Source organism: Zootoca vivipara, chromosome Z (assembly GCF_963506605.1).
Source record: "Zootoca vivipara chromosome Z, rZooViv1.1, whole genome shotgun sequence".
NCBI lineage: Eukaryota > Metazoa > Chordata > Lepidosauria > Squamata > Lacertidae > Zootoca > Zootoca vivipara.
Genome location: NC_083294.1, coordinates 23,661,430 through 23,687,241, shown reverse-complemented (window position 1 = coordinate 23,687,241; position 25,812 = coordinate 23,661,430). Strand labels below are relative to the sequence as shown.

General features: G+C 44.3%; 1 protein-coding gene across 1 annotated transcript in view; it reads right to left on the bottom strand.

The window, feature by feature from the left end:
* The window catches only part of CHRDL1 (chordin like 1), a 48,652-nt gene extending 23,585 nt beyond the window's left edge, over nt 1–25,067 (bottom strand). The window contains exons 1-4 of the mRNA XM_060270531.1: nt 24,511–25,067; nt 18,861–18,962; nt 11,049–11,161; nt 10,193–10,286 (exon numbers count right to left, since the gene is read on the bottom strand). Coding sequence (XP_060126514.1) covers nt 10,193–10,286; nt 11,049–11,161; nt 18,861–18,957 — 304 coding nt within the window. The 5' untranslated portion in view covers nt 18,958–18,962; nt 24,511–25,067. The remainder of the gene's footprint in view (nt 1–10,192; nt 10,287–11,048; nt 11,162–18,860; nt 18,963–24,510) is intronic.
* Nucleotides 25,068–25,812: the final 745 nt, after the last annotated feature.

Below are 25,812 nucleotides of genomic sequence, written 5' to 3'. Positions count from 1 at the left end.
TCTGTCTCCACACAGGCGCACTCGCGAGGTCATTTACTTCTCGCGTGGACTTACTTCTAAGCGGCAGCGGCCGTTACAAGTGGCGGCGGGCGAGCAATGTCAGCTCTGCACATGTCCCCGAGGTTGCTAGAGCAACAGGTCTGTTCTAGCACCCGTTAATTTAATGGACTTCATAACTAGTTGATTATATTTTGCTCCCCTCTCAGCTGTGTTCTGTGGTTTGCAATATGATTTTTTTTTAAAAAAATGTAAACTGCATTTTTGAGATCACTTGTGACAAAAAGGAGCATATAAGCACATTAAATTAATGAAGTGAATCACAGAATTCTTAGAATCAAAGAGTTGGAAGGGACCATGAGGACCATCTAGTCCAACTCCCTGCAATGCAGGAATCTTTCACCCAGCATGGGGCTTGAACCCACAACCATGAGCTATCATGCCGTCCATTGGCCCCGCTGGCTGATGTTGAAGGGCGCTGTAGTTGAAATGCACTAGGCTGGCTTCATTAACAGATCTTAGCTAGCATGGCAATGAAAGACCCTCTATTGAGACCCTTGTTAAAGGCCAGCCAAAGTGGTACTCTCCAGAAGTTGGCAGATGAAAGCTCCCATCATCATTGTTCATGATGTCTGGAGCTAACGGCAGCTGTAGTCTATTACATCTGGAGGGCACCATTTTGGCTATCTCTGTCCTAAAACCACTGTGTGTCACAACAGGCAATACAAGGCTAGTTGTTCATTTGAGTTTGTGTCTCTGAGGACTTCACAGAACAGAATTCTGGTTTTAATAACCTCAAGCAGCCACTTATTCCTTGCTAGTTCATGCTCAATCTCTGTGTTAGTTCATGCTCAATCTCAGCATCTCCAGGTATGGCTGGGAATGTTCCCAACCTGAAATCCTGGAGAACTTCTGCCAATCAGTGTAGACAAGACTGAGTTGGATTAGCCCATGGTCTGAATCAGTATACGGCATCTTTCTATGATTCCAAATTTCTGCTCGATGTACTTCTAGGGCATAGGATTAGTTAGCCTCCCCTACACACTGGAAATATTATACGTTTGCTTTCATGCACAGCCATTTGAAATAAAAGCTTTATGTAGCACTAAGAACAAAGTGTTTGTTTGTTAGAACTGAAATAATGTTGGCATGCAAGGAATTCATTGGGTTTGCAGGCCCAGTGCAAAAAGACCCCCCCCCAATTGGGTTTCCTTGACCTCCAGAATTCACGGGTGACTGCAGTTCTTTTACATCAGTGGCATAAAATCATGTAAAAAGAAACTCTCCATAATTATTGTGCTACTGAGGAATGCATGAGGTTTTTGGGTTGTTCCCCCCCTTCTTCTTCTTCTTCATTTGTTAAGCTGGGCACTTAACCAAAGGAGCAAGAGGTTACAGGTTTTAGGCATATGAGCTAAACAGTGACATTTGGAGGGCTCTGTGAACCATTTACTTTGTCATGCGGGCACCTCAAAGCCTTTGAACCACCTTCTGAAGTAACAGGAAAAGTAAATGCCAGGACCTCTGTGTTGTACACAAAATCCAAACAACTTACAGTCTCACATGCCTATATGATCCCCTAAATCCTAGTTGGCTCCTTTTGTTATCTATATGTCCCTGGTGCATTTTTACTGCCACACATCCCATGCCCGAAATATTAAAATATTCAGCACTTTGAGACCCAGTCCAAAAGCAGGAATTGTGCCACTCAGTACATGTAAAGGGGTTATATAGAGCTCAACTATGAAATACAAAAATGGTCCACAGTGTGAAAATAGATATGGGGTTCAGGAGACACCTCTCTTAAGATATTCTAAAGCTAAAATGGCATTCAGGCAAGGGCAAACAGGAGCAAGTACAACTCAGGTGTAGAGTTCTCACCTGCTGGACCGGTGAGGTGTTTTTTTTTTGCAGATGTAATTCTGCAACGTATTTGGCACAATTATAGTGCATTAGTTGTGGATTTATACAGGATCATGCACACAGTTCTGCTTTATTAGCAATGCTTCCCCAGTGTTATTGTATTACGGCTAACAGGACAGGGACTCTTGAACTACATTGGTACCTCGGGTTACAGATGCTTCAGGTTACAGATGCTTCAGGTTACAGACTAACACAGAAATAATACCTCAGGTTAAGAACTTTGCATCAGGATGAGAACAGAAATCGCGCAGCGGTGGTGCAGCGAGAGCAGGAGGCCCCATTAGCTGAAGTGGTACCTCAGGTTAAGAATGGTTTCAGGTTAAGAATGGACCTCCAGAACGAATTAAGTTCTTAACCCGAGTTACCACTGTATAGCGCAACAAAAGTGAGAAAAATAAATAAATCAGAACGTTTGTGCTATGAAAAGTTACAGCATTTCAGGAAAACTGCAGGACGTGCACCACTTAGAAAGAAAGCAGCATGACTGTCCCAAAACCTTTCCACTGCAAACATTTTTGAAAACAGGAACACCTATATACCACCATAATACCACCATGAGGACAAATCTTCATACAGTAAATGTATTATGAGTGTTGGACGTATGTGGGTTTGGTTGATGCTCTGACTTACGCAGGGAATAGACTTGCTCAAAATTTACTCTAACTTTTATTTTCTTCAATCCTGGTTGATAAATGCAATATATATCCTTTCCGAAGAGGTAACAGGGAAATGGAAGGAACCTGATGCTAGAAAAATTGTATTTGCCTGGCTAATCTTTTTAAATTTCTAAATGACAATAGTCAAAATAGCAAAAGGTTTAAACACTGAAAGAAGAAATGATATTCAAACCAGGAGCATAAACTCCCTGATCGAAAAAAAAAAATACTCCTGATTTTTTTTTCTAAAAGGAGAGTTTGTTTTTTTACTAATTAACATCAGAGCTACTGAGCAATGTTATTTTCAAAGCCGATGGGAAACTTTCCAAGGATTTAAACGTGCTTTGAAGCAAATGGGGAATCCATCTGCCGATAAATCGAACCCCAGCAGTTCCAGCCTCAAATCCTCCAGCATGCTGTAATTTAATATTTAAATAAAATACAAAGTGATTTGGGTGAGAGCCCAAGATTTGCTTTCTAGAGTCAACTCACTGGGTTACTTTTTCAGCAGTGGCTGAGAGCAATGAGACAGGATTGGGAAGCGATCCAGCACCAAGCAACAGCAAATGTGGATGCTAACTGCCTCCATATGTGCAGCCTTAAGGCGCAGGTGTCAAACACATTATGCTACCCAATGCTTTTTGAAAGCAACTTCAAGGGCTCCGTTAAGCTTGCAAAAGCCAATCTATTCCAGCAACTTGTCCTTTAACACAGCCAGCCAGTAGCACACGCAAGATCACCCACCGCTTGGAGTGATTAAACCAGCGTGCGGGACATGGCCAACCCAACTGTATCAAGTTATTGGTGAAGTTTCAATTCTGATGCTCAGGTTTCTTCAAGCTTTCCCTCCTCAATGGTTTTATGTTTGTGGGTGCACATGTGATTTAATTTCCTGCGTTTTTCTTTTTATAGTGGTCTAAATAAATCATTCAAGGAGAGCATGAGGAAGCCTCCATTTCGATTAGCCCCAGCACGTCCAACAAGTAGATTGTGATCTACCGGTAGATCACTGGATGTCTGTAGTAGATCACTGGTAGATCACTATCTCCCCCCAAGGAAGCTCAACAACCTTGACCTGAACCCCAGTTTTTAATTGCACTCTTGGGAGTTGGCCATCCCTGCTCTAGAGGATAGAAGATTCCAAGCAGATTCCATGGGGAAGATTCCACCTTGAACTAAGGATAGGGGAGGCCATCCTCTCAGTCACCCTCACAAATGTGCTTGGTAGAGACATGGGAGAGGATCTTCTCAGTGGCTGCTCCCAGACTCTGCACCAAAAGCAGCACAGCAAAGTCACGTACCTAATGTTCAAAGGCAAGGAGTTCCACAGCATCAGTGTTGCCACATTGAAGGATTGTTGCCTTGCAGCAAACTTTATATGGCACTTGCAAAAGTGCCAGTTCCATAGATCAAAGCGTACATACATGGGGTAAGGTGATCCTTTAAAAAAAAAAAGCTTGTTCCCTCAAGCTGTTAAGGTCTTTACATTTCAACATTAACACCTTGACTTTGGCCTGGCAGCCAACACCACTCTCAGGGCGGAGGTGTAATATGCTTGCAGGGTCTCACTCCCTTCGGCAATATTTAAAAAGCAATTAAAGCCACACAAGAGCAGCTCCTGGTGCCGCCTGCATTATTTAAAAGAAGTACCTCCTTTTCTCAGTCACACAGACTTCTAAGCTGAGGCTTGGAAGGACAAACATACATCAACTAAAAGCAAAGCACACAATCACTGCTCCTCTCAGTGCTTGGCCACTCCAAGAAGGCAGGTGAGCAGAGAGGAAAAACAAGGAGGGTAAGTTGGGTCAGGAAGCTCCAGAGATCAGCAGTGGAGCCCCTGTTGGGATGTGGGCCTCAGTCAGTGCCCAGCGGTGAAAAGTTCCTAGTAAAAAGGGGCCCTTGTCTAGGGAAGGGCCTAAGGCATCCTCCATATTGGGCCAGTTCATCATGAGATGGAGCTAAAGTCTGTACCCTCTTATTTCAATGCAGGTTTTAAAGGACAAATTAATATAAATACTTTAAGATATACATGGAACACGTTTATGTAAGAAAAGAAAAGGTTGTCTAAAGGCTGCCTATCTGGCTTCTTTTTTCTGTTTTACGAAGTGATTTCTGTTCCCTAAGAGCAGCTGGCTGGCTTATGGGACTCCTGATGCCACGACGCACGTTGAAATCAATGCAGCAAATTCCCTGAGAGTGACAGGTTTTCATGATGTGTTGTCACTTTCTGGGTGGGATTTATATATTTAGCATATATACAAATTTTATGTTCAATTTCCCTTTAGTCTTAGAGCGAATGGAATGGAAAATACATGAAGTTTACACGAAATATGTAAAAAAAATTCCCCCTTGGAGCAATGGCACATCGTTACGATAATTTGCTCCCAGCAGATCTTGCCATGTTGATTTCAGTGCATATGACAGGAGCAGCCACATGCACTAGGTAGCTGCTTGTAGGTGGCTGAAATTACTTGTTAAAGATTGACAGCAGGAGTGAAACCCTGCCAGCATATTGCACTTCTGCTCCAAGAGCTGCTCTGGCTGCCAGTTTGTTACCTGGCCAAAGTCAATGTGTTATTACTGGTATATAAAGCCCTTAACAGCTTGAGGGGCACCTTTCCAGCCAATCCAATCAAAGGGCGACTAATCCATTAAACATTGCCACAATCATAATCATGCTGCTAATTTACTGCCTTTCCCAGGAGCTAGAATCTCTGTGTGGCTACCCCATGTGGTGAGTCACTGAACTGCAGGTGACAGCCTTCTCAGTGAAAAGCTTTCTGGGCTGACTCTGCCCACCTTAGGGTACTCCTAGGGAAGCTGCTCTTAGCCCCTGATGGACCCCAATGCCTTAGAAATGGAAAAGCAGGTTCAATGTGGGGAATTTTTGGCAGGCAGAGAAAGAGTGGAACTCACAGTGTTTCCCAAATGTGGGTCTCCAGCTGTTTTTGGACTACAACTCCCATCATCCCTAGCTAGCAAGACCAGTGGTCAGTGATGGTGGGAACTGAAGTCTGAAAACATCTGGGAAACACTGCTCTAAACCCAAGGCTCGGTGTGTTAATTGCATTTGGGCAACTCATATCTTGTCCAGTTTGGCATTAAATGCCAGTCAAGGAGATGAGAAAGTAAGGATGATTTAGAACTACGCTTTTCGGTGATTGCTGAAACTTTTTTTGTCTAGGCAAGTCTATCCCGACACATAGGTATTGATAGGTTTTAATCATTTTTTACTGTTAATTTTTTAATCATCTTTAAAGGTTTTCCATTTTTCTTAACTAATTTTATTGACGATTTTAATATTTCTTCTAAACCGCTGAGAAGTTTTACCACAATCAAGCAGTATATACATTTTGTTAAATAAAAACAAAAACACCAAATGTGGCATCCAGTCTCAACTTCTCCTTGTCCTTATGTGGGTGATCAAAAATTGTGTCTTATCTGTCCTGCTTTTACTTGCTTTTTTGTTCTTTCCATACTGGAATAGCAAAAGAATAAAAGGGAGGAGGACTGAAAAGTGAGAAGGAAAACAGGTTGAACTTGAGACGTCCCGAAAAACCATAAATTCACAGGAATGTGAGCATAAATATGTAGCTAATCATAAAAAGTTCCTGGAAGGCTGAATATAGTCTGGGGCACAAGCTAAAAAAAGTTCTTGGAGCCAGATGGTCTGACCCACATGGCCAAAGATGGTGGTATCCAGTCAAATATAACTGGAGTTCAAAGCAGGAGGTGGAAGACCCAGTGGCAATGCTAAGGAGTACTGTGTACAGGTCTTATTTATCCCTGTTGGAAATTTGTTTTACTTCACGGTCAAGCAGTCATGTTAAAATCCTAAAGATTTGTTTGTTAGTTGGATTACTAACACTTAGTTATTTTCAGATGTAAAAATGAAAGCCTGAACATACCTACAATGCTTATAGCAAGTCTCTAAAAGTATGAATGGTATTAATAATAAATCCCATGTGTGACAGTATACATGAAGAGCTAATGATTCATGGGCATGTGCCAAATTTGTGGTGATATTTATGGGAAGCTGTAGGCAAAAGGTTTCCAAATGGCTTGTAACCAACATAATGTGACCAACATTACATGAGACAATTAATTGATGTTGTTGTTGTTTACTTGTTTAGTCATGTCCGACTCTTGCCTTCTAAGCAAGACCCTGTGCATACAACACTTTGGAGCACCCAAACTTAGCACTAAGCAGGATCACAAACTTTCTTAGTGCTGGACTCAGGAGAGTGAATGGGCACACTATGGAGCTCCATCAAGGAGCTCTTGGTGAGGTCATCAGCATCATAGTAATAGTAACAGTAACAGTAATAGTAGTAGTAATAGCCCACTCATCTGATTGGGTTTCCAAATTCCACACTGAAAAGGAAAGAAGTCTCTTCCTTCCCTTTTAAACTCAAACTTGTTGTGATATTAAAGAGAGACTCCCAAAACCTTTTCCTGGTGCTGGTTTTAACCTTTAAAGCCCTAAACCTTTAAAGCCACAGCCTAGGACCCTCGTACCTACGGGACGGCCTCTCCTGGTATGTCCCAAGGAGGACCTTACAGTCTTCAGATAAAAACATCTTGGATATCCTGGGCCACAGGGAGGTTAGACTGGCCTCAACCAGAGCCAGGGATTTTTTGGGCATGGCCCCGATCTGGTGGAACGCTCTGTCACAAGAGACTAGGGCCCTGCGGGACTTGACATCTTTCCGCAGGGCCTGCAAGACGGAGCTGTTCCACCAGGCCTTTGGCCAAGGCACAGTCTGACCCCCTTCTCTCCTTCTGTAGTCTTCATAGAACTCTAACCCAATGGTTGACATTAATTTGATTCTGAATTGATTCAAGAATGTATTTTAATTAATTGACTGTGCGATTTTATGTACACTGTGCTATTTTTACCTGTTGTTTGCCGCTCTGAGCCTGGCTTTGGCAGGGGAGGGCGGGATACAAATAAATTATTGTTGTTGTTGTTGTTGTTATTATTATTATTATTATTATTATTATTATTATTATTATTATTATTTCCCACATATCCATGTGAAGCTTGATCTTTGTTGTGACCTTAAGGGGTGGATGAAGAATCGCAAATGTTCTCAAAAGTCTCCTTCTTTCTTTAAGACTGCAACAAAATTGGGCTTAAAGGGGATGGGGGAGCTTCTTTCTCCTTCCCCATTCAAGCCTGATTTCTCTCTGATGGGAGCAAAAGGTATTCTGATAGGTGGGTGGCCCTGCCCATCTGTGAAATTTGACTCATAAGGGAGATCCTGATAAGCACCTGGCCCATGGTGACAAAAACGGTTCCCGCCCCTGCTCCAGATGAACCCACCTATTCAGCCTAGCTAGGGAGAGCTTGCACTTGTCACATGGATCTTCCCACAGGCAGGAGGAAGCTGAATGAAATTGCCCCTCTCTCTGCTCAGCCTGAGCAGCTGTTTTGGTCTCCGTGGATAAAGATGAAATTCTGCCCACATGAATTACTAAACTGGTACAAGAGCCTCTGCTCAGTCCCAGTGTTCTGTCCTGTTCTACATTGGCTGCTATCAGCAACAAAGCAACCCTGTAGCCCTCTGGAGAATGCTGAATAAATACCTCCTTTGCAACCCTGTGTAACTAATACCCTTTTAAAACTGGAAACAGGGAGCTGGAGAGACGGTGGCAGGAGCAGAGGCCAAGCATCAAGCCTACCAGACATTAGGCCATGTCGGGAATTTTGCAACAAATCCAAGAGAGATCTTGCCTTGTCTGCATTGTACAGTGGTTCTTAACAATGAGCATATAATAAATGTACAGTCTGCAGGAGTTTATTACACAGCGTATGACCCAGTTTATATAGCCATAAACATCACCAGCTCTCTGCTTCTCTGATTTACAGTTCCCCAGCCTAATTATGAAGCTATGTTACGTTGCAAGAAAGGCTCCAGTTGTATATGGCTTTTATTTAGGGTTACTGCCTCTCCCAGACAACCATTCAACGGCAATTTTCTACTCATTTGGGCATGGGCCAGCCTTTGATATACGGTAATCTGCCAGTAGGATTTAGAGCAGGACCCTGGGACTGGGGGACAAGGAATTTAACAACCCCCGAGGACGACATCTTCAGTGCAGGGTGGCTCCCCAGATGTTGCTGACCTGCAACTCCCATCAGTCCTAGCCAGCATGCCAAATTGCCAGAGATGGTGGGAGTTGTAGTCCAGTAACATCCAACAATATATGGACACTGAGCACCAATTTGAGTCACAGTGGTGGACCAAAACGTCACTTTGGCATGACTTCGCTTGTTTTCTGATGTAGGTTTGACTGCCTCTCAAAATATCACCGCAAAACTCAGCACAAGGGGAGTAGCAAAGGAAGGGGAGTGGAGAGCGTGGAGCACCATGGATGGCACTGGGGCTGCAGGGCTCCCTCCAGCGCAGAATGTGACATGGGACGCATGCAGCACATGGCCTGCAGAGCTCCCCAGTCACTGCCATCCTCCTGGCCACCCTCCAGCTGAGGGGGAGGCAGCAGGCGGACTCCCTGCAGGCTCCACACAGTGTGCCCTGTCCCAGCTCAACGCGCCCAGTGGGTGGCTAGCCCCGCCCATGGCAGCTAGCCCCATCCCCTGTGAGTGGCACCTGTGTGCAGGGCATGTGCACTGCCCCTGGCACCCGAGTGGCTAGCTATGCCACTGCACAAGGGGCCCTGAGGTGAAGATGAGGGAGATGTCAATATATGGTTGCCACTTTGAATCAAGATGGTGGACCAACAATAGGACTTTGGCATTCTTGCACAAGTTTTTTGGAATAGGTTTGGCTAACTCTCGAGATATAATTGCCAAACTTGGCATGAGGGTTCCCAAAATGGGAGCAGCAAACTTCACCGTTGTTTGGATTCCAGATGTCATTTTGAATCAACATGGCAGACCCAAACATCCTCTTGGTGTGACTTCACCCACCCCCACCCCCATTTTCTTAATATATGTTCTCAGAGTGGTTTAACTGCCAATACCCCTTCACAGGGAGTTCCGTGGATTGCAGCTCTGTGAGGGGGAATAGTGATATCCTAACAAATCTCAGCACCCTTGACAAACCACAGTTCCCAGGATTCTGGGAGAAGACATGCCTGTTTAAAGCAGTATAAAAGTGCTTTAAATGTATGCTGCATGAATGTGGCCTAGATGGGCCTTTGGTGGCCTGATCCTGCAGTCAGGCTCCTCTTGCATTCTAGTGAAATACAATTCCTAAGACAAACAGGACTGTGCCTGCAAAACAGCTCCTAAAAGGTGGATTATAGTGCAAGATAAACAAAAACTGAGTGCTCTGCATGCACAGAGGAACAGCACCATTTGATGTGGGATTTATCTAGCCAGCTTGCTCTGATAAAATGAGCAGAGGCCATATAGACATGGTACTGACGGCTTGTGGGGAGGGCCAGGCTCCCCTCCAGGCTCCCTCAGCCAGGCATCTCCTGAGAATATGGGCCTCTCTTGTCATAAATGGAGTGTATAACAGCGTTTGCTGCATGAAAGCATTCCATTGTTATTTTTAGATGGGGAATTTGTCTGTTTGCTCTGCCCCAGCAGCATCCTGAGCCGAGTGCAGTTAAGGAGATTTGTTATACTGGAAATAAGACTTTACCTGGACACCGTGGGCAGCAGAGCTGTGGCACATGCACTGGGTTGGAGCAATGTAAGTTCGGGCACCTTATTCTGTTGCACAACACGTTCCCATTCTGGAGAAATAAGTTGAAGAGAAGAAGGGTTATTTCTGTTTAGCACCCTCAACATGTAGAGCGCTTTACCAATCCCGGCCTTGCAATAGATTTCCCGTTTTATGGATGGAGATTAATAAACTAAGCAAGATATCCTTCCTAACTTCAGGCAAGTTCATGTAAAATTCCACTATGGTGAGCAAGAAATTGAGCCCAATGTAGAGTTATGCAAATTAATGGGTGGAGTTTATACAGACATTGGTCGTCATGATCCTCAATAACTTCCATTGAATTCTATGGGGCAAAATAATTGGGGTTCAATTTGAGATACCCTTAGGAGCAGGGATGGATTGATGTACCCATTCACCATGTCCATTCCATTCTGCATTAATCTATGATTTTTTTTATTTAAAAATGCATATTTGAATGTATTTTCTCATAGACACTTCTAAATCTACAGTCCCCAAACACAAATTTTAACATGCATTTTGCCGCATTGTTGAATCAAGGATTGAGCCAAGGCATGCAAAACCCAAACGATAACTGTACCCCTCTCTACATATTAGCCAGGGCAGTAGAAATCAGGTTAGTTCACTTCAAAAGGCAAAACTGAATGACATCTTTTAGTTGGATCACTAACTAAATTGTAAAAATCAGGTTTATAGCAATCCCTGTGATATATAGCTTGCCCATCATAACAAAGGGCATTCCTCTCTTGTGCACAATGGTCACCATCTGACTGTCAGCGCTGAAAAGCAATAGAATTAGCTTCAAGGAACGTACCTCTGAGCAGAGACAGTTAACACAGTAGACAATCCCATAGGGCTCTAGGTATGGATGCCACCTTTCACCTACGCGATACTTTTTATCTTGGAACACACAGTAAGTCTCTGAGTCTGCAAAAGAGAAGAGGCCAAGCTGTGAAGGGTGAGCAAGGGGGTAACCATCATTTTAGGAACGTAGGAAGCTGCTGTATACCAAGTCAGACCATTGGTCCATCTAGCTCAGTATTGTCTACACTGACTGGCAGTAGCTCTCCAGGGTTTCAGGCAGACAGAAGACATCCCCAGACCTATGTGGAGATGAACTTAGGATCTTCTGAAGGCAAGGCAGATGCTCTATCCCTGAGCAATGGCCCTTGGGGGTATCTTGCTGTAGAGCTAAACTTCCCCATGTTTATTTATTTATTTAGCAAGATTTAAATCCTGCTTAAGCCACTAATACCTTCACATGGCTTCCATAACTCATAAGAAATTAGTGGTAAAATAAAACTTTAAAAGCAAGTACGGTAGGCATAAAGATGGTCAAAGTATAGATAACATCAGCGGTTCCAAATTGGAGATTGCATTTGGAAATTGATCTTAATTTTGTAAGTTTCCACTCTGTTACTGCATATTTTATCATTCCATTCTATTTTAGATTCTAATTGAAAATGAACAGAATGTTTTGTGGAAAACCAAATGCCATTTTTGAAGAAGAGGAAGAGAAATAGGGAGGAGGAGGAGGAGAAATATAACATCCTGCAGAAGAGGAAATTCAGAGTGGAATGGCAGCAATGGGGTGCTTAACACTTTTCCTAACTTCCCTTCCCCTCTCTTGCTCTAAATGCACCCTGCCAGAATATTAACATTAAAAGAATTTTGTCCACTACAGCATTCTGTTTTCCCACAGTGGCCAGAACTTATTTTTTAAAAGATGCCAAACATTTGCTGTTAAAGGAAATGGGAAAGAGAGCAAGCTTCCATTTCTGGTTGAATCTTCTAGCCTTTGTCCTTAGCTTTGCCTTCAGCGATGAGCCACTGAACCTGATTGTGTCTCTCTGTGTGCTGTTTAACCTGCTTGCCTTCCTTTCTAAGACCCTGCTTCTCTCCAGGCAGACATACAGTTAGCCAAACGGCCCTAAAGCCTTAAAACAATAACAACAACAAAACCACCAACCACCTCAAGGTTGTGCTATTGGGTAAATGTACCAAACAACCCACCCACATATAGTGTCCTCCTTTATAGAGAACAAGCTGCCAGAGGACAGGCCTCCATTTGAAGGCATTGTCTATTTCCAGGGCTGCCTGGCCCAAGTCTTGTTTAAAACTAAAGAACACTAAGAAGGGAGAGCAGGAGGGCACTTGAAGTTGTCCATCAACAATCAGCACTTGGATAGCAGACTGAGCATAGGAACATAGGAAGAGTCTGCTAGATCAGGCCAGAGGCCCATCTAGTCCAGCAGCCTGTTCTCACAGTGGCTGAACAGATGCCTTTTGGAAGCCTGCAAGCTGGACATGAGTCCAACGACACTTTGTCTACTTGTGATTCCCAGCAACTGGTATTCAGGGGACGAAGGCCCCTCTCAGTGGAGGTAGAACCTAACTGTCATGGCTACTGCCTTGTCCTCTATGAATTTGTCCAATCCTTCTTTCAGAGTTGATGGCCATCACTGCCTCCTGTGGGAGTGAGTTCCACAGATTAATTATGTGCTGTGTGAAGTACTTTCTTTTGTCAGGCACAGCAACCACCTGGTCACAGTATCTTTCACTAGCATGACATACACCCCTGTTTAAATTTGCATTTATACATAGAAATCACTATAAGCAAATGTTATGCAAATCTGTTTTCTCTTATTTTGGCCACACTCTTCCCATGGTTCCACCTTGAACCCCCTATTGTTCTGAAGTATCTCCACAAGAGATGACATACATCACAGCAGTGGTTCTCAAACATTTTATTTTTTTAATGTCACTCCCATGGAAATTGCTGAGGGTCTTGGTGAACCACTGAATAAAGTTTTTGTTTGTTTGTTCTACAAATCAAACCACACATACAACTTATATTTTAGTGGCTGTGGTCTTCTCTTTCTAATGGAATGGCCTCTAGTCAGCAGAGGCCTCTTGTGACGCATGGTGGAATTTAACTTAAAACCTCAACTCAGGTTCAGCATTCATTTTGCTTCTGTATTTAGGATTGAGGGTGGCAAAGGATGAAGAGCCCACACTCTACTTTGGCTTGAGCAAAGCGGTCTCAATCTCCATTTTCAGAAATAAATAGAATCAAATGCAGGGCCAAGTAGGTATATTCACAAGTCTCACTATCTGAGCGTAATGCATTCTCAGGAAATTGTTTGTTAGGTGAATGTTTGCATAATGAATTGAAAAATTTCATTGATCCCTATTGGGGAAAAATTCTCTTATTTGTCAAATCTCCCTCCCTCCCACTCCTCTCCTCTCCCTCCCACCCACCATAGTTTCTAGCAGCAAAGCACAAAATAGTAATGCTTGTTTAAGGTTGCTTATTTGTTTACAGTACTACATGCAGGTCCGACTGTTTGGATATCTGAACCTGTGCTGTGTATAGCAAGGTTTGGGATCTAATTCCTTGTGTTTGGATAAGTGAATTTTCATCCGAGTGTTTGAATAGCAGGACCTGCATGCATTCTTAACAGTTCTGCAAGTTTCCCGAAAGCACTTGAAGGAGCTTGCAAAGTAGTATTGGCCAACAGACCTCAGATTGATAACTTCTGCACCATAGAAGAGTTGTTGTGAGATGGTCATTTAAGCCTGGCCAATATGATCTGCTTTCCTTCCTCCTGTCTAAAAACAGAGTGCAGGCTGTGTGGAGCACTGTGGTGGTTTGTGTGAAAAGATCTGCTTCCACTTCAGTCGGCTGTGGGATGAATGAGGCTTTCATGTCTGAGAAGCAGTGAACTGGGGATGCCACCGACAGCCCCTTGGTGATGCTCCTGCTTTAGACAAAGCTATTTGCACAGCTCGTTCTTGTGAATAAGCTCAGCCGAGCAGAGAGAATGCCTCCCTTGGATCACGTCCATCTCCTCCTTCCCTTTTGTATCCCTCTACTTGCCAGGGAAGTTTGGTTAGAGTTGGGAAATATGCTTGTTCTATGGTCAACTACTATCACATAATGTTGAGCAATACAAGAAATAAGCCAGAGAAAAGTGGCAGGTAAGGCAGGGAATTCCATGGTTTCCAAGCAGCTTCAAATGAGATTTCCATGGCCAGCCCTACCATGAGACAGAGTGAGGCAGTGGCAGAGAGTGGACAGAACTATGGTAAGAATTCAACATTGTGCTCTTCCAATTGCCCTGTCAGTGCAAGCATTTCAGCTTGCCCAACAGAATAATCTCCCTCACCTTCTGCCATGCACTGTTCTGGGGGTTTCCAGACTTCCCAGATTTTTGGGTGGGTGGTGAGGAGAGAGGAAAGAGAGGGTGGGGGAGTCCCACTGCACTAGTGGAATTCATTTTGCTGGTTCCTTCTGGCACATGTACATCTAGCCCTATGTATTCTACATGGTCTGTCCTATTGCCCCCAAGGTGGAAAATGTTGAGGAAAAAGGCTATCTAAACAATCAAAGGGGATGGAGCAACTCTCCTGTGAGGAAAAATTACAACATCTGGGGCTTTTTAGTTTAGAGAAAAGATGAGTAAGAGGGGACACGATAGAGGTGCATAAACTTATTCTTGATATGCATAAAGTGCATATCCTGTCTCATGATACTAGAACTCAGGGTAATCCAATGAAACTGAATGTTGGAAAATTGAGGACATTTATTTGCACAATGTATAGCTCAAGTGTGGAATTTGCTCCCACAAGAGGTAGTGATGACCACCAACTTGGATGGCTTTTAAAGAGGATGAGACAGATTCATGGAATGCTATTGCACTCAGAGCTTGCTTGCAGGCTTCCCACAGGGGTATCTGCTTGACCACAGTGAGAACAAGATGCAGGAGTAGATGGCCCGTGGTCTAATTCAGGAGGGCTCTTCATATTTTCTTAAGCTAACTTGCTTTGCTCAGGTGCAGTGGAAGGAATGTCAAAGCCAGATTTAACTGTTACTCAAGTCTGGGGTGGGGTTGTACATGGAATGGGGGCAGCAAAATGTCTTGAACAATTTCCAGTGATCGCCAAGTATGTCACCTACCATTCATGACTTTTGGCAAGCAATGTCATGTCCCATAGATTGCTAAGATTGGTAAAAACCATTCTCAGATATATATATACAGTATTTTTGTTTCCAAAGACCTCATTAATATGTTTTACTAACTGCCTGAACAATTTGTTTCCTTAAATGGTATTGCATCCTTTATTTGATTTATCTTAGATAAATATGACCTGAAAACTTCAACACATGATTTCAAAGTCATGGATGGAACCCAGGTAACCTCGGTGATGTGTCTAGCAGTGCTTAAAATGGAATGAAGCATGCTCTGCATTTGTTATATCTGAGGTAAAACAGACCCTCCAGCTATTACATTAGATTCTTGACAAGGTAATGAAAAATACACTCTTGGGGAAAACAAAGAGTTCATTCAAGATAAAATAAAATTTATCAGTTAGCTAAATAGAAAAAAAAGTTAAACATGATTAGCACAAAGGCAAATGTAACAGTAGGAACATGCAGAGTTAGGCAATCTTGTGGGGAAACCAGTCCCAAATTATTAAATGTGAATCAATTCCCCCCCCATCCCCACTAAGTCCCTCTGGACTCAGTTAGACTTACTTCTGAGTAGACATGGATAGATTTATGCTGTAAATGTTATATTCAAACAAATTCAAAGTTCATTTTCCGTATTAGTTTTATTGCAGTGCTTATAAATATGTTAAGATTATGAACATGATAATTTGACCTGTGCTGGAAGAGTTGTGCACATAAGTATATGTATTTCCTAGGGATGGTCACCTGACATTGTTTAATTGCAGCTTTCATTTTGGATTGAGCTGGCATTGCATGCATTTCCAGATGCTCAAGTTGGCTTGCATCATATTCATTCATTATGTTAGTAATTAATTTTATGATTGATGCATTTCTACAAATGGAAAAAAAATCATGGAAAAATAAAGTAGTGGAAAAAGTAGCAGAACATTTTTTCCCTTTCCTTTCCCCAACATTTCCCTCAGAGAACAGTCTACCCCACATCACTGGTGCTGGATGGGGATCAACAATGATAGTGGTGGTCACTGCTTTCATCCTGGGAGCTTCTAACCAAAACTTGTGCTTTATTGGCCAACTATTAAGACTGGATTTTGAGAAATAGTGTTTTCATTTTTCTTCAATGTTCCTGAATTCATTGTCTACAAGAGAGAAAATTCTGTGGGTGGGGATTCTTGCTGCCAATCAGCAGTGAATGAATCCATCAATACCAGTTGTTGGTGAGCACAATTAGTTGCTGCACTCAGGTCTTGCTTACGGGCTTCACTTTGGGGCATCTGGTTGAGAACTGTGGGAAGAGGACACTAAGCTAGATGGTCAAGCAGCCAGCCTCTCCTTGTGTTCATCTACAGCTCCACCTGCCTCTCCATCTGGAAACCTAATATCTAAGCTGTGTCATCATCTGCCAGGGGACAAATAAGACCACCCCTATCCATGGATCCCTAAGATCAGCCTTCCCCAACCTGGTACCCTTAGATGTTCTAGATTACAGTTTCCTTCATCCCCAGCCAATACAGATGTGCTGTTGAGCAGTGGCGGAGCTTCATGCTTCGGCACCGGGGTGGGGGTGGAGAGCAGGCAGGGGCGGGGCTGGCACTTAACCCACAGGGGTGAGGCGCACGTCCTGGGGGCATGGCACACTGCCTGCGGAGGCGTGGTGCCCAGGGGGACAGTCGTGATTTCACCCCACCAGGATCGCGCTGCCGGAGGCGGTGCGCTCCCCCGCAGTCCTCTTCCTTCCAGATGCCCTTGCTCTCATAACTACTATTCAATTTACTACTGCAATTATATCCCACCTTTTCCCTGAGGAGCTCAAGGTGGAGTAAATGGTTCTTTCCCTTCCCATTTTAGCCTGTGAGGTAGAACAGGTTGAGAGGCAATGTGTCTTACTTATTGTAAACTGCTTCACAGAGTGATTTTTCCGGGGGGGGGGGCACACAGAGGTATGCATACTCCTAAACATTTTGTGAATCTTTGTACTTTTGTCCATTTAGTGTATTTATTTTTCCCTGCTTGATCTATAAAATGGTGATGTCAAAGAGATAAACCTGACATTTAGAAAACATCTGAAGGCAGCCCTGTTTAGGGAAGTTTTTAATGTGTGACATTTTAATGTATTTTAATCTTTGTTGGAAGCTGCCCAGAGTGGCTGGGGAAACCCAGCCGGATGGGCGGGGTACAAATATATTATTATTATTATTATTATTATTATTATTATTATTATTATTATTATTATTTTCATTACAATGTGGACCAAATCTAATTTCTCCCCCTTGCATTCCTGCCAGGACCGGCCCAAGACATTTCGGCACCTGAGGTGAACTACAAAATGGTGCCCCCCCCACCTAGGGAAGAAGGGGTGAATGAAAGAATAAAGATCTACATAAGGATAGGCTGCACCTGTGGATCCTGCCACCTGAGCCAGTTGCCTCACCCTGCCTCATGCATAGCTGTCAACTTTCGGATTTGAAAATAAGGGATCAGCAGCAGCCTCACCTGTCCCTGGGACAGTCTCTACGGTATATCTAACAATCCAGGATAGCAGCGGGAAACAGCGCTGGAATAAGGGAATTTCCAGCAAAAAAAGGGAGGGTTGACAGCTATGCTCATGGGTGGGCTGGCTGGCCTGCATCTCTGCATACAATCTAATCCAGAAACTACAACTAATCCAGAACGCGGCAGCTAGACTGGTGATTGGGGGCGGCCGCCAAGACCACATAACACCGGTCTTGAAATACCTACATTGGCTCCCAGTACGTTTCCAAGCACAATTCAAAGTGTTGGTGCTGACCTTTAAAGCCCTAAACAGCCTTGGTCCAGTACACCTGAAGGAGCGTCTCTACCCCTATCGTTCTGCCCGGACACTGAGGTCCAGAGCTGAGGGCCTTCTGGTGGTTCCTTCTCTGTGAGAAGCCAAGTTGCAGGGAACCTGGCAGAGGGCCTTCTTGGTAGTGGCACCTGCCCTGTGGAACACCCTCCCACCAGATGTCAAAGAGAAAAACAACTACCAGACTTTTAGGAGACATCTGAAGGCAGCCCTGTTTAGGGAAGCTTTTAATGTTTAATAGATCAGTGTTTTTTAATGTCTTGTTGGAAGACGCCCAGAGTGGCTGGGGAAACCCAGCCAGATGGGCGGGGTATAAATAAATTATTATTATTATTATTATTATTATTATTATTATTATTATTATTACCGTATTATTATTATTATTCCCCATCTGTCTGCCACTGGTGTCAGATAAGCCTTCCAGGTTCAACCCACAGAGGAGGTTGACCTGGAGGCTGACCCGACTAGAGAGCACTTTTCCCAGGGCTTTCTTGGAGCTGCCCATACCATAGGCTCTGCCCTTTGCAGGTTTAAGGGCCGTGTGCATGCAGAACCAATTGATACATTCAACCAATTGAACCATTCTGATACATACAAATGTGCAGAACCACATGCACATTTTTCCAGGGTATGGATTGTGTATGCAGGAGCTTACATGTATCCAGGTGTAAGTACAGTACAGTGGCTCTTGATCACCTGGAGGTTGGGATGAGTCCTGTATCCACCTTTTCAACATTCCTCCCCATTCTACACAGATGAATGCATGGTCAGGGCTAATGAAACCAAGGACAGCAGGATTCTAGCTGGCCTTCAACAAGAGTTTTACTCACATTTTCCTTGTTCTGTTTTACTTCCCTCGATGAAAAGGAGGCAGAGCACACAGGCCAAAAGGAATCTAACGTTTTCCAGTGTCCACTTTTTCCTCATCTTTGCTGTAAAGAAAAGGAGGGGGGGAGGGGAAAAACACATTTGCTGTCAAAGAAAGCTGAAGCTGTAGAAGAAAACCCAAAGGCTATTTACAATGAAATCCTCAAAGATGATTAGACTCAGACTAGAAATTAGCTGAACTGCTGGAGCAGGAGAGAACTCTGTAGAGGTCTTTTGCTAGTGCAGCATTTTTCAAGCTTCCTACCCTCTGGGAACTCCTGACACATTGATTTGTCCACTGCAGAATCTCTTTGGGATTGCAAAAGATTCTGAGATTCTAGGACACACTTTCATCTTATGCATTGGTGCAGATACAATGCTAAATGATGGTTTGGTGCATAGTTGGGCCACCTATGGCCCAACCTCAGTCTCATCTTAGCCTGCTCATGTGATCAGTTCAAACATCTAGCAAGAGGAAACTTTCACTTCCCCGGCTGCCTGCTAGGTGAGGATGGAATGGAGATTATGTGTGTGGAGTACTGTGGGACCCAGGTGGCGCTGTGGGCTAAACCACTGAGCCTAGGGCTTGCTGATCAGAAGGTCGGCAGTTCGAATCCCTGTGACGGGGTGAGCTCCCGTTGCTTGGTCCCAGCTCCTGCCAACCTAGCAGTTCGAAAGCACATCAAAATGCAAGTAGATAAATAGGAACCGCTATAGCGGGAAGGTAAATGGCGTTTCCATGTGCTGTTCTGGTTTGCCAGAAGTGGCTTTGTCATGCTGGCCACATGACCTGGAAGCTGTACGCCGGCTCCCTCGGCCAATAATGTGAGATGAGCACGCAACCCCAAAGTCGGTCACGACTGGACCTAATGGTCAGGGGTCCCTTTACCTTTACCTTTTTAAGAGAGTACTGGGTTAGCTCTGGCCCTTCCCACAGTCAAAATGTGGAGTTGTTCACATCTAGTTTACTATCATGTGAATGAGGCTGTGTGAAGCTTGCACTTGCCTGCCCCCCTCTCCTCACTTCTTCTTCTGCACACCGCAAGGAGGAAATAGGAAACTTTAGCTTTTCATTTTCAGTTAACTGCAGTTTAGCTATGGTATACTGAAACAAGTTTAGACTAATCACAGTTTGTTGAGGTTCATATGAAAAGACAAAACTCTGGTTAGTTAAAAATAGAAGCAAAAACTTCTGTCTCCTCCTCAGAGTCACTTCAGAAGAAGGTCAGGGAGTACTTGAACCTAAAGATCTTGCAGGTTCATTCTCATTACATAATAAACCATAATTTATCATTATATCTGAGGGAGGACAATGACCATGCCCTGCAAGGTACCCAATGCTCTGCTGAGGTCAAATTTGCAGGGGAAGATCAGTCATAATAGACATTGATCAAGCTCTCATACCACAGGAACTGGAATCATGCTTTGAGCAGATCAAAATTGAACTCAGCATTTTTGCTTGTTGGTGTCTCAACATATATGCATAGTTAATGGAGACATGCATGGACTTTTTTTAAAAAAAGAAACAATTGGAATTCTGGGGTTTTTTTTTAAGTGTTACTGCTTTTAAAAACCTTAGAGCTTCTCATTTCTTATCAAACACATGAGATAAAAAGGTGGTGATGAAACAACAGAAGCTGTCTGATACTATTTCCTACAGATTAATGAAAACTGCTTCTGAGAATTAAAATAAATTAAAATTAAGAGCTACATTCAGTGCATGCTATGTTTTGGAATTTCTGATGCAACCTTTAATCCCATTCATCCTCTTTAAAAGTTGCTTAATGAGAAGAATGCTACAAAAACCAGAATTTCCAGAAGACAATGCTCTGCATGTGCATAACTATTTGTTAATTTCCTTTTTTTTAATCCAAAGTTTCCACTCTTATAAATATACATGATTAATTTTAATAAGAATCACGTGGGGTTTTTAAAAGTGTTTTCAGCAATAGTTTCTTTAATTCCCGCTTTTGCAACTGTTTCCACCCCTCATCATCATCATCAGACCGGCACCCCCCCCTTTCACAACAGCTAAAACCTGGGGGGGGGGACATCTGCTTTCAAGGAAATGGATTAGGCTGTTAGTGCACAATATTACCCAATACAGTGTGCGACAGCTTTTCCTAGTCCAGTGTCCTCCAGATGTGTAAGACTACAACTGTCATCAGCCCCATCAAGGCTGGCTGGGAGTGATGGGAGTTCAAAATATGTGAAGGGCGCCATATTGAAAAAGACTGGAGTATGGCAAAACCAAGCAAGTTACGTCTCTGGGTAGGCCAACCTCATCTTCACCACTGTCCCTGCTCCCCATCCACATGCTTTCTCTATCCAGACTCAACTCACACAATCACCCAGGGGAGAGTGCAAGGCAAGCAGAGAGATAGCAGATCTATCTCCTCAACCTTGTCACTGCTTGCATACTCAGAAAGCAGAGGTGAGTAGGCATGGACAGATTATTGCATTGCATTTATATCCCACCTTTTCTCCAAGAAGTTCAAGGTGGTATGCATGGTTCTCCCCCTCTGCATTTTATCCCACACAACAACCCTGTGAGGTAGGTTTGGCTGGGAGGCAATGATTGGCTTGAGCTCACCCAGTGAGCTTCATTGAGGTGATGGGATTTGAACCCTGGTCTCCCAAAATGCTGCACTACCACTGACTCCCAGGAGGAGGAGGAGGAGCAGAAGGAGGAGAGACAGGAACACTGTGGTCACCAGTGGCAGAACTTGGTGTCTCAAATTTCAGTGACACCCTGTGCGATTCCAGAATCCAGCATCTCCCCACCTCTAAAATGACCTTCCAACATAGGAAACTCCCTAATACCTGCTCAGATCATTGACCCACCTAGCTCAGTACTGTATTATCTATAAATTCTGGCAGCAACTCTCCAGGGTTCTGGATGGGGCTGCTTCCGAACCTTACCTAGAGCTGCAAAGGCATAAGACTTGTAGTGGTTGTTTTTTCTGCGATAACCATGTGCTCAGCCAATGAGCTCATCCCAGTGGGGCTTTAGATTTGTGTTTTTCCAATTCCTTGGCAGCAACACTGGTCAGAATTTTGCAATGTTTTGAAGTAGCTCTGAGTTAGTCACTCCCTCCACCTAACCTGCTTACAGGGTTGTTGTGAGAACAAGTGAGAAAAGAATGGCAAAGCATTTCACATGTTGTGAAGAAAGCAAAAGAAATTTCTAAATACTACTTCTATCATAGCTTAGCTGAATTTCCACCATGCCTTTGGAGAAGATCTGCTCATAAGGTCTGTGTCCAATCTTAGGATGGAAACCACAAATCTTTAGCCCTCCAGCTGTGTCTTCTTTCAGCAACAGGTAGGTAGCCGTGTTGGTCTGACGTAGTCGAAACAAAAAATAAAAGAAATTCCTTCCAGCAGCACCTTAGAGACCAACTAAGTTTGTCATAGGTATGAGCTTTTGTGTGCATGCACACTTCTTAAGGTGCTGCTGGAAGGAATTTTTTATTTTGTTTCTTTCAACAAGAATCCCTTATTCAATCTCTAAGCTATATTTTAAAAAACCCCAATTACCTGGAACTTTGGTGACAAGGCAGACCCTTTCATTTAGCTGTCCCTTTATTCTGACTGTGTTTTGTGCCAGGATAGCATTCCAGTACCATGTTACCAAGATCATATATCATCATTAAATTGTTGGTGGATTTTGACAGAATGCTGCTGGGGTGGTATGGGCAATCCCCCGTCCAAAAAAGAGATACCAACTAAATAGTACAAAGAATTTGCAGATATGTATCCAATCAGCTCAATTTGAGCTGGGGGTTCCTGTCACTCACCTAATCTCAAAGGTTTACATTTGTACCAGAATCCACCCTATAGCTGTTTCCAGTGAACCTGGTAGATTTTACAAAATGCTTTCCCCCATCACTGAGCTTCTGAAACCAGTACCTAAGCTTCCCCAGCAAAAGGCATGGCTTAATGAAATGCAGAACTCAGCCACAGGGGCAGTTTAATTCAATGTCAATGCTTATCTCAGTGTTGGAACATCTGCTTTAAGTGCAGAAGATCTCAAGTTCAATCCCAGGCATCTCTAGGTTGGTCTGGGATGTTCCCTGCCTGAAACACTGGACCACCTCTGCCACTCAGTGGAGGCAATACTGAGCTAGACAGACAAATGGTCTAACTTGGTATACACCAGCTTCCTTTGTTATATGTGGAGCATGTGCCTCAGATCATGTGCAGAGTGTTTTTCCTCATCACTGGCTCACTGTAGGTGGCTTCTTTGTATCTTGGATTGGGCCTACTGGTTTCTTAAGCAGAAAGGATGCTTGGGGGATTGATTGTACCTTTCTGCTCAATGGGGCATGTGGGAGGCAGGTAAAAAGGGGCCAGAAGGACAAGCTGCAAGGTAAAGAACCATTCAAACACATGCAGCAGCCAATCCATCTTTACCCAGTTGTAAGCACCACTATTTTCAATAGGACTTCCCACCAAGTAAGTGTGCATAGGACCCTAAAGTGCTTCAAGTGTATATTGAAAGGCGGGAATGAAAGAAAGGTTTGCTGCTACTATTGTTACATCAGTGTGTTCAGTCAATTTTTTAAATGAAAAATTCAGGATGGGAGACCTAGTTATTGTGCTACAGGAAGCAAGCAAGTATGCGTGTGCGCATGCACGCACACGCGCACGCGCACGCACACAAGAGAGAGAGATGGTCTCACTGCATGGTCTCACTGCTGCTGCGTCTTAAAGACCCACAGTTTCATTTTGGCCTTTTGTCACAGCTGTCCCAAGGGTGCCACAAGATTCTCTCTCTCTCTCCCTGTTGTCTTTTGCAAGATATTTCAAGCAATATACAAAGGGATTTTTTTTTAAAAAAAGATATCAGTTCCAACTGCAGCTAGGCAAACAATATCCATCTCAAAGGAAGCAAGGCTAACCTCCCAGAGCCTATTTACTGTGCATTGGAGAGACAGCATGCCCCCACAAAATGACATAAGAGCTCAGTTGGATTGGACCAAAGGGGGCCCAGCTAGTCCAGCATCCTTTCCTCTCAGTGGTGACCAGCCAGATGCCTTTGGGAAGCCCACAAACAACAGGTATTCAGAAGCACAGCCCCGTTAGGCTTCTGGAGGCAAACAAACAAACAAACAAACAAACAAACAAAGTCTTGTGCCTAAAGCTACTCCCGAATTCAGTGGTACAGACTTACTCCCAGGTAAACGTGTGAAAGATTGCCGCCTATGAAGCCTTACCTGGAAGGCAAGTCCCAGTGATCTCAATGGGGCTTGCTTTCATTGTCGACATGTGCAAGGCTAGGGGTGTGTTGTAAAACTGCGGCCCTAAGCACACTCCGCTTGGGACGCATTAGCACTTGCTGCTGAGTAGACATGTCTGGATTGTAACTCTCACACACAGCGATCCTAACCATTTCTAATGGGAAGGAAACCCTATTGAATTCACTGGAGCTTCCTCCCAAGTAGGTGGAGTTAGGATTGCACCCTGAAATTGTTGCAACACGTGCAGCTGTCGAGGACCAAAGACGGGGGTCGTCCGCACTTTTCTGCGGAGGCAAAGCACAACCAGGTTGGTCGTGGCGTTGACTTGACTTCTGCTCAGTAAAGAGGGACCGCCGCCCGATATACTGACCTGACTTGTCAATTTCTAGCGTGCTTCTTGCCACCCTCTCAAGCGGCAGATTCCGCGACTTCCCCTCAGCCCTGAACTGGTCCAAAACGCCGGGCGGGAGGCGCGGCTTGTTCCTAAAAGCGAAGCGCGCTCTTCACAATGCACACAAGCACGGAGGGCTCCTGCTCCACTGCAAAGGGACGAATCGCACCGGCCTGCTCACTTGGTGGTATTCACCATCGAAGTGTGTTTGTGTGGTGGTGGAGGAATCTCACCGAGAGCAGCTTTCAGAGAAGCAGAGAAGGAGCGGCTGCCGTTTCAAGAACAAACGCGGAGAAAGAGAGGCGAGCGGCGTCGGGACCGTTGGATCTCTCCAAAGCTTTTGGAGTGGCCAGAGATCAGGGAGGGTGCGAAGGCTCTGCTTTTCTGGAGGGGGGCGGAGAACGAGGGACACCTGCTGTGCCGGCCGCCCACCGCCGCTGCCGCCACCTTCCCCGCCCCCCCAATGTTCTTGCCAACGAGAGCCGTCGAGTGGATGATGCGCGCCTCACCACAGATCCTCCTGTCGGGGCGGCTCTCCAAGCAGCCGCGCCTGACTGAGTGCTGAGATGCGCCTCCCACAGGCCTGGCTTTCTTTCTCCTCCTCCTCCTCCTGCCGCCGCCCCCCACCCCACCCCCCACTTTCTTGGCACACAAATGTCTATTGACAAAGGTAGCGCCGGGTGGGGTTCCTTTCCTTATTGCCAGTGAAGGTGGGGAGGCGAACGAGGACCGATGTTGTGTGATGTACAGCGCCACTGCTAGAAAACATTGGATGGAGTGGGTCAACAAAGTGCATGGGGAGGGGGGGAGCGAGGGAGCACACCAAACGTGTGTGTGTGTGTGTGTGTTGTTTTAGCCTGGCAAGTGAAGCAGCCAAGCAAGGGAATGATGCCACTTAAACAGTTACTTATTTATATAGTATTTAAATTATTTATAACCCACTCTTCATTGTTTGCACAATCCCAGCATGAGGAAGGGCCTTAACATACAGTGAAACAGACAATGTGCTTCCCTAAAACAACTTAAATGGAAATCCCCCCATTAGGAACCAAATGCTGGCATCTCTCATTCCTGATTTGCACCCTCAGAAAGCTCACTCTTATGTCACAAATGACACGATCATACACACACCCTTCTTGGTGCCAATATCCTCACCTCATAGCATACACCTTTATTTATTCGCTACTATGATTGGTTGTTTGGTGTTAAAGGAAAGTCACTCCGATTCAGAGTCCCTGAGCATGTGAAAACTGCCTTTCCTTACAGGTTGCTGCAGGGATC